We start from the raw sequence: 16,958 nt of genomic DNA on the forward strand, positions 1-16,958 counted from the left end.
AGGGCCAGTGTCTGACTCAGTCTGAAGAACTCCTAAACATCCTATCTGTATTCCTCAAAGTTCAGAATTACCATGGAATAATATGGTATATGTATTCTACCATAGAATACAGCCTATTGAATAAAAATCATGACAGAACCAATAACCAACACTTTTAACACCTTCTCCAAATTATTCTAATGCTCAATAAAGGCTGGTAACTACCAATATACCACAGTAACCTTATATGTTTTTATTAATATTTATTTTGAAAGAGAGAGAGAGAGAAGGAGAGGGAGAGAGTGAGGACAAGCAGGGGAGAGGCAGAGAGAGGGAGAGAGAATCCAAAGCAGGCTCTGCACAGTCAGCACAGTCCAATGTGGGGCTCAATCCCACGAATCACAAGACCGTGACCTGAGCCAAAATCAAGAGTTGGATGTTCAACTGATTGAGCCACCCAGGCACCCCATAGTAGGCTTATATTTGATTAATTTTTTATTTAGGGATATTACTCTTATAAGAAACAATGATATGAAAAAATTCAAATAAGGTGCTAGCAATTTAAAATGTTACAAACAACCGAGAAAATTTAAAGGATAGCATTTCTTCAGACTTTTCCCATACATTACTGACTTACTTCTATGTCCACCAGGGAAATCAATGGGTGTACTATAGGGTAGATAAAATAATTAGTTTAGTGGTCTATAGTCCTAAAACAACATATAACTCCTGCTCACTCCTGGGGAAATCAAACATTTAAATGAGTATTTAGAATGTAGACTTTTAGTAGCTAAAAGTTTTTTCAATACAGTTGAGTCTAATAATATGCCTTTAGACCACTGTACTAAGAAGAACTCAAATATAAACTGGCTAAGAGCCTTGTCCTTGTGGGACTTATAACATCTGAGGAGAATCAAAGCCATTTCCAAACGACCCTAAGATAAGGCAAAAAGCATCTTAATTGCTTTAATAGAAAGGTAAGAAGTGCAGAAATGCAGAATATGCTCAATTTGAACTGAGGAAAAATGGAGAAGGCATGACAAAAGAACATATGAATTGGGGTTTGAGGATGAAGAAGTATTTCAATTAAGAGCTGAAAGATGAAATGCAATCTTAAATGAAGGAATATTAGGAGTGATAATATAGGGTAACTATAAAAGCTTATGGGGTATACTCATGGAATACTGACCAGTGCTCTGTAGTTGAAGCAGAGAGCATATGTAAAGAGAAACGAATATGGAAAATTAAGAACAGAAAACTAAGAGACTTTAGAGCCATACTAAGAAGTTTAAACTTTGTTCTTGTAAGGATGCAGGTCTGAAACTGACTGCATGAAACAAAAGAAGGGCACACATTGCCCAAGGGCGGGCCTAAAGATGGAGGCTAAGACTAGTCACGCCCTACGTGAGGTCCTGGACCCACTCTGTGATTGGTCAGTACTCTAAATGCTGTGATTGGGTCCCGCCAAAAGTAATAAATACTCTGGGCAATGTGAATGGTTAAACCTGCTGTCAATAATATTGTATAATAATGATTGGATCACTGTATTTCCTGTAACTCCCCCTTCCCAAACTCATAAAAGCCCTACCCTGCCTTTGTTCGGGGCTCACTCCACGTGGATCCATTAAGTCTGTGAGCCTGAGTTTAGGCTGGCTGGGCCTAAATTCATAATAAAGCCCTTTGCTTTTGCATGCGTGCTTCGGCCTCCCTGGCGGTCTCTGGTTTTTGGGGGCGATATTAAAATCTGGGCATAACATTCTATAGAAAATGAAGATTCCTTAAAAATTTCTGAAAAAACTGTTTTTTAATGTAAACTAAGCGACAGCAACAACAAATTTGTCTTTCATTCTTTCCTGTCATTAACATATAGTCAGATAAATAAAAACAAACATTGCAATGATGGCAGCAATAAAGACAGACTTAGGAAATAAGGCTGAGTTAAGACTGATGGGATCTAATGTGAAGTTTCACAAGGAAAAGTCAAATTAATCTCAAACTGGATGACTGAAATTACAAATACTATTAAACACGACAGAAAAGACAGGAGGAAGACCGTGTTGTTTGCTTTTTGAACCTTCAGGTAGGTTGAGAGCAAAGAAACATGCATTTGACTTTACGTGAGATTAAGATGTTAGAATATATAGAGTGAGAAAAAGGGAACAATAGGCCCAAAATAGAGTCACTTGTGCGGAGCCCAATGTCAGCAAACCAAGACTTAATATCTAATTGTAGTTTCAGCCTTTCCCAGAAATGTGACCTTTAACCAGTCTGGAATTCCTGATCAGCACTAGAATAAGGTAATTAGCCTGAAAGACCCCAGGCATTCCCCCAAGGGAAGATGACCTTGCCTGAAACAATCTACTGTTTAGAAACTCCTTCCCCCACATCCCCATCCCACTTCACTGACTGTCACTCCTGCTCCCTCCTATCTATAAAGTCTTCCATTTGTACAGCTCCTCAGACCTCCTTTCTAGTTTTTTACTAGATGGAATACTGCCCAGTTCATGATTCGGATAAAGCCAATTTGATCTTGAAATGTACTCAGGGGAATTCTGTTTTTCAGTAATACCGAGGAGGCATTTATTAAAATGAATATACAGTTTGGGGTGCCTGGGTGGCTCAGCTGGTTATGTGGCTGGCTCTTGGCTTCAGCTCAAGTCATGATCTCACAGTTCACTGGTTCGAGTTGCTTCCACGCTGACAGTGAAAAGCCTGCTTGGGATTCTTTCTACCCTCTCTCTGCCTCTCCCTCAGTTGTATGCACAAACATGTTCACACATGTGCACACACACTCTCTCTCAACATAAATAAATTAACTTAAAAAAAATGAATATACAGTTTGAGAGACCTCAAGACCAGAAAACTCCATCAAGGTATGACCCACAAAGAAATGGAAGTATAGGTGAAACAATGGAAATGGCTATAATGAAACAAAGCATGAACATCACTTAAGAATAAAATAGAGCTAAAGGCCAACCCATGAAAGACCCCTTTTTACATTTAAAAGGTAAGAGAGAAAAAGGAGAACAGTGAAGAAAACTCAAATAATAAAAAACTAGGAAACTACAATATTTCAAAAGCCAAAGAAGAGAATTTCATGAAAACTGAATGGTCAATAGTACTAAAAATGCTGCAAGAGATAAAAGTAGATAGAATGTCTCTAAGAAGAAACCACTTGGCTTAGAAATTAGAAGGTCATTATTACAGATGAAACAACACATCAACAATAATTTTGCTTTAAATTCAAGGTAAGATTTTTTTTATAAGGCAAAGGCACTGTAACTTTCAAATACTATTAAAAAGTCAAACATCTTTCCAAATGATAAAAAGCTAGAGAAGATCATTTTCAAATAAAAATGGAACCATATAATGGGATAACGTTTTTAACATTGCAAAAAGTATTTTTACTGATTGAATTTAAGTCAGTCTGTAACCTTTAATAATACAGTGCTTTCCAAAATAAGCAATAAGTGGTATTTGCACCTGCGCCCTCTTTCTGACTAGGCCTCAAACTTAGCCCCCCCCCCATCCAGTCTTAGCAAAGAATACTGCTAAGTCATCGCCCTACGCTTGATATCTGATCAAGTTCCTCATACCCCATTTGATGAATACATTCTTGGCCTTATCCCCCTACCTTGATGTCTCCTCTCCTCTTAGTAACTTTCCCTCCAGTGACCACTTTGTCCTGCTCCTTGGCCATAACACCCCACCTGTCCTTGTTATACTTAGAATTAAGACCAATCTTTGTCTCCTACTGCAATACACCACTGCAGAAGTCTTGGGTTGTCTTCCTTACCATTTTAACAAGTGTCAGAATAATTTTTTCTTTAACGTAAATCATTAAAAGAAAGTAGACACACCCTTAGCATATATTAGCAGAAAAATAATTCACCATACAATCACAAATGAAAGAGGTTCAGCAAAATATCCATAAAACTAGCAATTTAAATATTAATATAGGTTAGATCGAATTTACATTGAGTATAAAAAGATTTTTATGCAAAACAATTTTGTCAAAGGCTTTCCTATCAAAAATAAAAAGAGCACTGAAAAGGTGTAGAATCAAGTCCATTGCCTATTCATGCCAGAATTTATCAGAACTTCAGGTAACAATGGAATGAAAATGGGCAGAAAAGTAGCTGCTGTGTAAATAGTAGCCAGTCATAAGTAACACAAAGCAACAGATACAAATATCACTTAACACCCAGGCCCTCTATTCAGTTAATAAATACTTATTTTTTAAGGCTTGGCACAGAGAAAAAAATAATATAGATTCTTTGATTTAAGAGAAATAATATGTACAAATAAATGGAATGCTATAAATAACTTTATTAAGAGAGAGACGTGATAAGTTCATCCAAGAAGGGTACAAAAAAGGTGTTATGGAAGTTCAGAGGAATAAGAGATGATTTCTCACAGAAAGGCAAGAAAAAGTTTCATGAAAACAAAGGGGCATATGATTTAAGTCTTCAAAGATGACTAGGATTTACAGGGAGAAGTAAAGGGAAAGGCACTCCAGTGTTAAGAGGTGGCATAAGCAAAATCCCAGTATAGGTACTTTTCTACACCCACAGAAAAGAACAAAGGTTAACACCTAAGGCCTATGCAGTGATGTCCCTCAAAAATTCATGGTCATCTGAACCCTCAGAATGTGACCTTATTTGGAAATAGGGTCTATGTAGATATAATGAATTCAGCATTGTGAATTTAGGCTGTTCCATAAGTCCAATAACTGGTGTCCTTATAAGAAAAGGAGAGGACACAGAAAGATACAGAGAAGGCCACCAGAGTTATGCTGCCATAAGGAAAGCCTGGGGTCAACAGAAGCTAGGTGACGCAAGGGAGGATTTCTCCCCAGGGCCTTCAGAAGGAATATGTTAACACCTTCATTTCAGCTTCCAGAACTGTGAGAAAATAAATTTCCATTATTTCAGTTTACAAACTATGCTAATTTGTTACAGCAACTTTAGGAAACTAATACCACTACGTTAAGGGCAATTAGTAGAGGGCTATTGTGAATTACTATGTAATTGGTTTCTGCCTCCGCCCCCCCCCCCCCCCCCCCGCCCCCGTTCCTGCTAATATTAGTCTCTGACCAAACTCTTGTAACTTCCTAAGTGAAAAGGGTTTCTGACACAGTGGCCCTAAATCCCTAATAATTTCCTGGGTGATACCAGTCCTTTGTTCTAATGCCTGAGGTGACTCTTAGTGGGCTTCTGGATAAAGGCTGGTCATTGGAAAGACCAAGCCATAATCAGAAACTTGGAATTTTCACCCCTACTCCCCATTCGCTGGAGACAGGAAAGGAGCCAGAAATTGAGTGAGTAACTGATCATGCCTCCATTATGAGGTTTCTATAAAAATCCCCAAAGTATGGGATTTAGAGAGCTTCTGGATTGATGAACATATCCACATGCCAGAAGGACTGACGTATCCTAGCTTCTGTGCTTGGGACCCTTCCAGACCTTACCCTATGTATCTCTTCATCTGGCTGTTCATATGCATGTTGTTTTTCTTTTTTACACAAACTTTATTATATTAATTCAGTAAATATAAAATATTTCCCTGATTTTTATAAACTCTTCTACCAAATTATCAAACCCAAGCATAGGGAACATCTAATTTATTTTTATTTTATTTTATTTTAATTTAAAAATTTTATTTATTTATTTTTTACTTTATAAAGTTTCATATGTTTTTAACATATGCAATTATTTTCCATCATTTACAATACAGTAGTTGCAATGACACTCAAAACAGAAAAGCAAAGTAAAAAATCAAAACACCAACTTCTGGGGAACATCTAATTTAGAACTGGTTGATCAGAAGCACTGGCAACAACCAGGATTTCTGATTGGCCTCTTCTGTGGGCAGCAAAAGAATGGTCTTTTGAGACTGAGCCCTAAACCTGTGGGGTCTGTGCTAACCCCCTGGTAGATAGTATGTCAGAAATGAACTGAATTGCAGAACACCCAGTTGGTATCTACAGAGCATTGAGGAATAGCTTTGTGTGGGTTAAAAAAAAAAAAAAAAAACAAAACAAAACAACCTACACGTTTGAAGTACAAAAGAATTCAGTGAGTATGAAAAAAATTATTTTCCTTTTCAGCTATGTACTCAATGCTCTAGCATTTTTTAAAAATGTTTTTATTTTTGAAAGAGAGAGAGAATGTGAGCAGGGGGGAGGGGCAGAGAGAGAGGGAGACAAAGATTCCAAAGCAGGCTCCAGGCTCTGATCCGTCAGCACAGAGCCTGATGCAGGATTTGAACCCACAAACCATGAGATCATGACCTGAGCCGAAGTTGGATGCTTAACTGACTTAACAGCCACCAAGGTGCCCCAAGGCTCTAGCATTTTTTAAAAATCCTATTTATTTATTTTGAGAGAGAGAGAGCATGAGAGGGGAAAAGAGAGAGGGAGAGAGCGAAATCCCAAGCAGGCTCTGCACTGTCAGTACAGAGCCCAATGTGGGGCTCAATCCCACAAACCACAAGATCACAACACAAACTAAAATCTAGAGTCAGTCACTTAACAGACTGAGCCACCCAGGTGCCCCATAATGTTCTAGCATTTCATTTAATTACATTCTGGAAGGAAAAAAAAATATTGACAATAAATTTCTCCTTAATAGGCATATTCTCATATTACTAGGAAATTCTATTAAAAGTGAACAGAAAACAGTGAAATGCCATTACTTACAATGTGTGACTCCAGCTAGAGTTTGGTAGAAAGTGGGAGTATCACTATCATCAGTGAGGGTCACATAAACACCTCCAGACAGTAGCCAACGAGAAAAGGTAAAAGCATCTTTATTTAGAAGAAGCCAATTTCTAAATTTTTCATAGTTTACTTTTTCACCCTAAAATTAAAAGAAAAAAAACACATAGGTTTAATTAAATTTTAAGGTATCTTACTTAAACTTAAACAATTTGAAATTTGTTAACATTTACCTTCCTAGTATCTACCAATAAAGGATTATCTAACACTACAGGGTGTATATTTGGAAATCAAACTGTTTTTAAAAATAATTGTACTTTTAGAACTTCCACTTGCATAAAATCTATATGTTAGTTGTAAATTACTTCATCAATTCATTAAAGCAGTGGACTGCTACTAATAAGTCACATTTTATTTTCTAAGGTATATTCTGAAATCAGTAAAGTGTATTTTTTTCTATACTTAATAAGGCCAATTTTTTTATTTGCCTTCTCTCTCTTCTTCAGCACCTTAAACTTTCAAAATTAGCATATTTTAATTAAATATGTATGATACTAAAATATTTTTTAAAATTTCATTGGCAAATTAAAAACAACTATTCAGGAGCCCTATTCTAGAAGGCATCACTGAAAACATGTATTTTCAAGCAAATTAGAATACAAAAAGAAACAAGTAGATTGCTGTTTCTTTGCTTTAAAGTCAAGTATTTTGTCATCTACATCTGGATTAAAAAAAAAATTTCAGAAGAGAAAGAACATGACATAGCTGTACAAGTCAACTTCTTAATCTGGAAGACAAGAGGACCAAGGGTGAATTAGAACCAGATGTTGCTGAGAAAAAGAGAAAACCAACCCACATGGAAATACAATGAAGAATGAGATTCAGGAGCCTATCAGGCCTATTCCTGATAGAAATATTAAGGGATACAAATAATTCCTAACCTAAAAGAGATATGATAAACATAATTTCTGTTTGGCAGCATCCTATTAAAATACAGCAATATGCTTAGCTTAGTAGTTTCAGAACATTTCACAGTGCAATCAAAACATCTAGACAACACTGACAGTCTTGTTTTTCTGACAGAAGAATATAGCATTCAGACTTGCTGCAGGGACATGTGAAGACATTGCCAACATGTTTAGAGATTAGGGATCATATCCATATTCTCTCTGCTCCTCATGTTCAGTTTAGAAAAAGGATTAGTAGTATAAATCGAATAAGCTCATGTACATTTTTACACATTAACATCTCTGACACTGGGATGAATTTTCAAACCAAGAGTATCCTTCAACTAAAACTGGCAGGTCTTTTCTTTCTTCATAATACATAAAAGTACATCTTGTAATCAATGGGATCATAGATACAATGACACATGTAGCATCAATGGTTTCAGTGAAGCTAAGATGTTGTTATAATATGACCCTCATGTACTAAGAAGGCAAAAGGCTGCCATGTACATTATAATAGGCACTTCTACCACCTTCACATATACTAAATACTGAGTATTTACAATTCCCTAAACACTGTTCTAAACATTCTTTTTTAAGATTTTATTGTTAAGTAATCTCTCTACCCAACGTGGGGCTCAAACTCATAATCTCAAGATCAAGTTACAAGCTCCACTGACTGAGCCAGCCAAGCAGCCCCAAACATTTTATATTAATTTAATCTTCAAAGCAACACTCTATAGTAGATACTATAGTCATCCCCATTTTATACATGAGAAAACTGAGGTTTCAAAAGTTAAATAATCTTTGACTACAGAGTGGCAGAGATGTGATTAAACCCAGGTAGTCCAAAGTTTCTGAGCCTAAGCTATACACTACACTTCCTGGCTGACTTAGTGCAATACAAAGTAACCACTGAAACCCACCTGTCCATTCAGATCACTGCATAACTGGTAGCACCAAAATTCTATCTGTTAAACCTGACTATGCTTTTGAGTCATGGGTGTCTTCTAAAAAAGGAGGCAAAGGCAAAGCTTCCTTTTATAAACTGTCATAACAGCAGTTTAGAAAAAAAAATCCAAAAACATAAAAGGCACTAAAAATAAACAGACCCTCCAAAATTGACACATCTTTAAAGAACAATACAAATATGAATTTCCATCTTAAAAACTGACAACCAAAGAAAATATACAGTAAGAAAAGAACAATACAGCTCTCATGTGGATTCCATGATAACTTCATCTTTTAAGGCTAATAAAAGCATAAGATAGAAAGAGCTGAGGGGCACCTGGGTGGCTCAGCAAGTTAAATTTCTGACTTCGGCTCAGGTCACAATTTCACGGTTCGTGAGTTTGAGCCCCACGTCAGATTCTGTGCTGACAGCTCAAAGCCTGGAGCCTGCTTCGCATTCTGTGCCTCCCTCTTACTCTCCCCCTGCCCTGCTCAAGCTTTCTCTTTCTTTCTCTCAAAAATAAACAAATATGAAAAAATATTAAAAAAAAAAAAAAAGCTGAAACCTACTCCATGTCACTTAAACCTAGGTGCTAGGTCCACATCATTTAGCGAAAGTGCTTCTCTTTATAATTTTGGCAGTTTTTTAGGACTGCAAAAAAACAACAACAAAAACCCCACAAAGCATTGATATGGGAGGTCCAAATAATTCTATTCCAATATAAGTAGACTCATTGAAACATGGTAACTTGAAAAGCAAGGGTTTGGACACAATTAGACACATTACTCAGAAATTACAGCAAATAAATATAATATATAGTTGAATCAGATAAAAATTAGCTCATTTACGGTAGGCTTTTTTTTCCTTTTTCTTTCTTTCTTTCTTTCTTTCTTTTTTTTTTTAACCAACCACAGGTATCTAGTGATATAAACAGCCATCTACATGATATACCAAAACCAGGGCCTCTCATTTCTTTGATCTTTCCTCTTCACAAGATCTTGTCCTTCATACAACACTTAACTGCAGACTTAACAAACAAGTCTTATGAACTTTTTATTATAATAACTGTTCCCTTTCCTTTAAATGCAATTTTAAGCATTCTACCTTCCTTCTTGACTATTTTCTCTTATGAGCAAATTTCTCTTGGTATACTAACTCCAGTCATTTTTCTTATTAACCCCACAGGACCTCCACCCATGACCCTCCTCTACATTGCCAAATCTAATGAACACTTCTCAGTGATCAAAGATCAACTCATTTGACCTTTCACAGTTTATTTGATATAAACATTCCTCTCTATTAAAATATTTTTATCACTTGGCTTCCAGGACACCATTCTCTTTTAGTTCTCCTCGCAGGCTATTCCTTAGGCTCCTGTTTTGATTTTATTAATCTCTAAACACTGGAGTAAAAGTCTTCCAATATGTTTTCTACCTAAACTCACTCTAAAATGATCTCATCCTCAACTATTAGCCAACAAATCCTATCCCCTGAACTCTAATTTATATATTAAAAAGCACAGTTGACATTAGTTTAATGTCTAAAATGATTCTCAAATTTACTTATCTCCTAAATCTCTCTTGATATCAAACCCCCCTTCTAGTAGTTTGGTCAATTAATGGACACTCCATTCACTTACTAAATCAAGCCAAACACTTAGTCATCCTCTTCTCTGTCACAGCCCATAATCCACATAAGATCCTATCAATTCTCCCTTCAAAATAAATACAGAATCTGAAAACTTCTCACCACCTCACTGCTATATTATGATCTACACAACCATCAACTCTTACCTAGATTATTTATAGATATCTTGGTTGGACTCTGTTTAGCCTACCCTCTACAAAACAGCCAAAATGATTATGTTTAAAAAAAAAAAAAAATCGGGCGCCTGGGTGGCTCAGTCAGTTGTGCATCCAACTTTGGCTCAGGTCTTGATCTCACGGTCTGTGGGGAGCCTGGCATCGGGCTCTGTGCTGACAGCTCAGAGCCTGGAGCCTGCTTCTGATTTTGTGTCTCCCTCTCTCTCTGCTCCTCCCTTGCTTGTGCTCTGTCGCTATCTGCTTCTCAAAAATAAATAAACATAAAAAAATCATACATTCCTCTGCCCCAAACCCTCTAATTCATTCCACCTCACTCAGGGTGAAAAGTCAAAGAACTGACACTATCCTAGAGCCATAGACAATCTCCCCGCTTCATCCCACCCCCTTCCCCAATCTCTGTAATTTCTACTGGTCTCTTAATCTAACCTAGCTCACTTGGCTCCTCTGTTGTTCCTTGGACATGTCAAGCACACACCCAACTTTAGGCCTTTGCTGTATTCTCTTTTTGGAAAATGTTTGCCTCCAAATATCAGCATAGTTAGATTGCTCTTCCTTTAAATTATTGGTTCAAATGTCATTTTATGTGACAAGCCTTTCCCAACTATCCTCTACAAAATACCAACACTCTGCTATCTCCTCCCCAAGACCACCTATGACCGCTTACCCTAAAGTACTAATTATTACCTCATATATGTACCTGCTATTGTGCCTAAATTTTAGAGAACTGGGTAGCTAACCATATTTAATGCCCATCTATAAAATGGGAATGTGTGCATAAAACTTACTAAGAAAAATATACATTCTTCCCCAAAAATGTATAGAGTATTAATGCGTTTGCCATCTGTGTGAAAAATTCAATTAATCAGGCCTGCAAAGACTGGGTTACTTTTGTGAACAGAAAATGTTTTGTTACTGGAGACGAAAACCATAGCCTAGTTTCTTGAAGTACTGAAATATTATCACAGGAACTTCCAGTGTAGGAAGTCAATTCTTTTGGACCAAACACAGAAACATGGAGTAAAATATAATACCATAACCATTACTAAAAACTGTATAGCTAAGCTCAAAGCAAGATACATAAATCTCCAGGTGCTATCAACACAGAAGAAACTCAAAGCCAGAGCAGTGAAAAATTAAAGCTATTGAGTCCAAAGAGCTATGAAAAACAGATATATGCATATAGTGCCTCTATAGTTAGGAAAGTGACTAAACTAAAATGAATAAAACCCACAGCAGTGAGGGACTGTCATATCTGTGAAATGCAAGTGGGTTAAACAGCCACCCATAAGGAATCATGCAGCATTGAGTGTGCTGCAGGAAAGCATCAGAAAATTCTATAAGGGTTTTTTTACTCTACCATCATTTAGGGAATTTCCCATGTTAGCAGACCTGTGAAAAGAAGGGAAAAAAAGAATTTTCTCTGTTAAAGATACACATTTTCTACAGTTTAAGTTTTCTACAATGAAAATGTATTATTTTATGAAAATTGAAGAAAATGACAGGCTTTTCAGACCCATATATTTCACCATGCAAATCAGGTGTCAAATAAGTGATAAAATAGGCCTTGATGGGTGACAGTCACAGAATGGCTTTACGCCACGGATATACTATAAGATGAAAAGCAATGGCACATAGATCACCAGTGAGTGTGTATGTATTGGTCTAAGAATGCGAGAGTGTGTTTCACCATAAGTATAGACAGTTGTCTTTAAAGTAGAGTTGGGAATTTTAAGATTCACAAATACTGTAATAAATGTCATGAACCTTTGAGAATAGCACACAAATAATTGAAACATCAACCATTAACAACAAAAATGTCAAGAATATGCTGCACATAAATATCTATTGATCATAGCTAAACTCATTATATAACTAAGAGTTAATACTTTGAAACAGGTAGGGATGAAATGTAAATCTTTAAATATACCTCTGAGAAACACTTCCTGAGTGTATCTGGGACTTTACCATCCACCACATGGAGCATTCTTTCCATTTCTTCCCGTATAACATAGCTCCCAGATTCACTTGCAAAAAGACTAAAAATGTCTAAGAGAAAAAAAGAGTAAATTAAACTTACCATTGATTAAATATACCCTGTCAGTAGTAGAGAGGGAAGAGAGAGGTAAATATTACTAAGTGACTACTAGTGCCAAGCACTTAACAAATATAAATTTTAATTTATTCCTTAAAAAAACCCAACAACACAAATTAAAAAAGCAATGTGCTCTTTTCTAACATCAAATTTGCAAAAATGTTTAGGTATAACATACAAAGTGACAGCAATAAATTGGAAGAAATAGAAAACACTGTACGTTGTTAATGAGAGTATGAATTACTGCAACCACTTTAAAGAGTAACTTACCAAAATCTATCAAAAGTGATGTATGCCAGAAATTCAACTTTTTGTTGATTTTTTTTATTTTGAGAGAGAGAGAGAGTATATGTGTGTGCACGAGTGGGGGAGAGGGACAGAGGGAGGGAGGAAGGGAGTGGGGAGAGAGGGAGAGAGGGAGAGAGGGAGAGAGAGACACCCAAGCAGGCTCCACACTCAGTATGGAGCCTGATAAGGGCCTCGATCCAATGACCCTGGGATGATGGCCTGAGCCGAAATCAAGAGTTGTTCAACCAACTCAGCCACCCAGGTGCCCCTAGAAATTCAACTTCTAAGCAACTTGACCTCCACCCTCAAGAAACTTTCATACATGTACATGAGAACAACAATGTTCACTGGAGTATTATGTGTAATAGCAAAACTTAGGGGAAAAAAAGATAAACATCAGTAAGAAAATAGGTAAACTGAGATACACACACACAATGAAATATTATATAGCAGTCAGAATAAAGGAATTAAGTGCTTCAACATAGATAAATATCAAAATTATTCAGGGAAGGGGTGCTTGGGTGGCTCAGTCAGTTAAGAATCTGACTCTTGGTTTCAGCTCAGGTCATGATCTCATGGTTAAGATTGAGCTCCACGTTGGTGCTCAATCCCTGCTTGGGATTCTCTCTCTCCCTCTCTCTCTGCCCCTTGCACATGCTCTCTCTCTCTCTCTCAAAATAAATAAATAAACTTAAAAAATATTCAGGGAAAAAGCAAATTGTAAAATAATCTGTATCACGCACTACTTATTTAAAAAGTTTAGGGGCACCTGAGTGGCTCAGTTTGTTAAGCATCTGACTTCAGCTCAGGTCATGATCTCACGGTTTGTGAGCCTGCTTGGGATTCTCTCTCTTTGTCCTTTCATTTGTGCTCTCTCTCCCTCTCTCAGAATAAATAAATAAACTTAAAAAAAGTTTAAAAAGCTTAAAATCTGCAAAACAAGTGAAGATATGTTTAAAGATATATAATATGTCATAAATGTAGAAAGATCTGTGTGAGGAACAAAAGATCACTATATTGATGAGAGTGGTGACTGCTGTGAAGGGAAGAGTGGGAATGGGACCATGCAGAGACACAGAGAGACAGCCCCACCTTGGCTGTTAATATTTTATTTCCTAAAAAATAAGATCTAGCATAAATCGGACACAATGTTAAGAAATAATAAAGCTGGGTGGATGTACATATTATATGTATGTTTGAAATATTAGTTATGGGTTAAACTGTATCTCCCAAAAAGATATGTTGAAACACTAACCTCCAAATACCTATGAATGGGACCTTATTTAAAAGACAGAAGATAAAAATATGTAAGACACATTCCATCCCTGTGATGGCCCACGGGGTTCTCCTGCTTGCCTTCTAGCATCCCATGGAGGATTCAGGGGGAGTATCTGCTGGAGAGTTCTGACCACCTGTTACAGGCTGAACTATGTCCCACCAAAAGATGGTAAAGTCCTAACCCCAGTGTCCACAAATGTGACCTTATTTGGAATAGGGTCTCTGTAGACGTAATCAAGTTAAAGTCAGGTCATTAGGGTGGGTCCTAATCCAATATGACTGATTATAAAAGAAGACCAAATACAGAAGAAAACCATGTAAGGAGATCGGCAGAAATTAAGAGTGATGCACAAGCCAAGAATAGCAAGGACAACCACCACCAGAAATTAGAAAAAAGGAAGGATTCTTCCATATAGGTTACAAGGGAGCAGGGCTCTGCTAACATCTTCAGTTTGGACTCCTAGCCTCCAGAACTATGAAATAAGTTTCTGTTGTTTTAAGACACTTAACAAAAGTTTGCAGTACTTTGTTATGGTAGCCCTAGGAACCTAATATAACTGTATACTAAAAATAAAGAAAAGCTTTCAGGGTACCTAGGTGGCTCGGTCAGTTGAACTCGACTCTTGCTTTGGCTCAGGCCATGACCCCAGGGTTGTGAGACTGAGTCCCGTGTCAGGCTCCGCACTGAGTCAGCTTAAGATAGTCTCTCTATCTCTCTCTCTTCCCCTCACCCCCCCCACTCTTCCCCACTATCACCCCCTCTTAAAAAAAAAAAAAAGAAGGAAGAAAGGAAGTAAAGAAAAACTTTAAAAGATATGTTTGTGTTTATGATGCCCCCCCAAAGGTTATTTTTAATTACTGGCTGCCTGGAGTCACAGTATCTCTTTGTTGGCAGAGGAATGCTAATTTGAAAAACCAGGATCATAGTTAAATTCCAAATGAGTTTATGGATACATTCAATACCTTAACTGTGATAATGTGAGTATATATATGTCTCAAAGCCTATCAAATCTATACTTTATATATGTGCATTTTATTGTAAGTCAATTATATTTCAATAAAACTATAAAAATAAGAAACAGATTAAAAAGAGCAGCCTAAATTTAGATGTAAGAAAGAAGATTCTGAGGAATTTAGGAGAAGCAGTCAGAAGGCAGATTACAAAAGAAAGAAGAAAGACCCAGCATCTGGTGGCCAAGGGTTAAAACCTAGGAATTTTCAAAGCAAAACATTTTCTTTCCTTCTCTGGGGGAATTTTCAATAAAACTTTCACCCCAAAAAGAAACTCTACATTCATTAGTAGCTGCTCTCCGTTTTCCTCTCCCCTGCCAGCCTCTGGCAATCCCTAAACTACTTTCTCTATGGATCTGCCTAATCTGGACAATTCATCTAAACAGAATTACATATTATGCGGCCTACTTTGACAGGCATTTATCACTTTAACATACTATTTTCAGGTTCATCCATGTTGCAGCATTAGTATTTATTCTTTTACTGTTGAGGAGTATTTTATTGTATGGACATATCACATTTTGTTTATGTTGAATGCATCAGTTGATGGATAACAAGACTGTTTCCATCTTGTGACTACTGTGCACAGTGCTGCCATGAATACTCATGTACATTTTTTAAAATGAATATATGTTTTCAATTTTGGGGTGACCATACATTAGAATAGAATTCCTGGGTCATAGGTAATTAATTCAATGTTCAACAGTTTGAGGAACTACCTAATAATTTTTCAAAGTGACGATACCATTTTACACTCCCAGCAGCAATGTATGAGGACTGCAACTTTTCTAATCCTTACCAACTCCAATTATTTCCTGTATTTTTTATTTTAGTCATCCTGGTAGATATGAAGTAGTATCTCACTGTAATTTCAACATATGTTTCCCTAGTAAGTTTATGTTGACCATTTTTTTCAAGTGCTTACTGGCTACTTATGTATCTTCTCTGGAGAAATATCAACTCAAATGCTTTGACTGTCATCAGAATTTTCTGGTAAATTATTCTGCACAAAAAATGTAGTAGTATCATTTTGAGATAATAAAAAGACATACATTTTGCTTTCTCTTCATCTCTGCCTCTTGTAAGAAGGACAAGTCCAACTATTAAGTTATTGAAGTGCAGTCCTTTGGATGTTCCACCAAAAGAACAGTAAATCACCTAGGAGAAAATGACAAAGCCAACATTAGAGTTTTCAGTTGTTGAGGAATTTGAGGCTTATACCACCTTTACCAAATGTTACCTTTATCTCCAAACAAGGCTCTGGTAAACTTTAATAAAATGATGCTATACATCTTGTTAGTACACTCAGCCAAAAATATATTTTATCTATTCTACTGCACATATGTCACTGGCTCACACACTGAATATTCTTTCAGTTTGGAATCCTTATCAAGGTCAAAGAAGATAAATGTCCTCCCCTTCAGAAGCCCCAATAAGGTGGTAAGAATTTTGTGTAATTACAGAATTTCCTTCAACCTCTGTAAAACTCATATACATTTTGATTTGAAAGATCGACATCTAGAGCCTCTGGGTGGTTCACTCAGTTAAGTGTCTGGCTTTAGCTCAGGTCATAATCTCAAGATTTCTAGGTTCATGGGTTTGAGCCCCAAGTTGGGCTCTGTGCTGACAGCTCAGAACGTGGAGTCTGCTTTAGATTCTGTCCCTCCCTCTCTCTCTGCCCCTCTCCCACTCACACTCTGTCTCTGTCTTTCAAAAGTGAATAAACATTTGAAAAAAATAAAGATCGACATCCTCTAACCGAATGTTCAAAAATGGAATGGCAATCGTATTGCAATAAATATGCCAAATTAACATGTTGTATACTTTAAATTTGCACAATGTTATATGTCAAATACATTCGACTTTATAA

The 16,958-nt window shown here is 36.7% G+C and overlaps 1 protein-coding gene across 2 annotated transcripts in view; it reads right to left on the bottom strand.

Moving 5' to 3' along the window:
• USP32 (ubiquitin specific peptidase 32) overlaps window positions 1-16,958 on the bottom strand; it is a 228,218-nt gene that overhangs the window by 104,705 nt on the left and 106,555 nt on the right. For both annotated transcript variants that reach the window (XM_029927232.1, XM_029927231.1), the window contains exons 3-5: window positions 16,141-16,246; window positions 12,347-12,465; window positions 6,680-6,839 (exon numbers count right to left, since the gene is read on the bottom strand). In XM_029927232.1, coding sequence (XP_029783092.1) covers window positions 6,680-6,839; window positions 12,347-12,465; window positions 16,141-16,246 — 385 coding nt within the window. The remainder of the gene's footprint in view (window positions 1-6,679; window positions 6,840-12,346; window positions 12,466-16,140; window positions 16,247-16,958) is intronic.

The sequence above is a fragment of the Suricata suricatta genome, chromosome 17 (assembly GCF_006229205.1).
Source record: "Suricata suricatta isolate VVHF042 chromosome 17, meerkat_22Aug2017_6uvM2_HiC, whole genome shotgun sequence".
In the NCBI taxonomy this organism is placed as follows: domain Eukaryota; kingdom Metazoa; phylum Chordata; class Mammalia; order Carnivora; family Herpestidae; genus Suricata; species Suricata suricatta.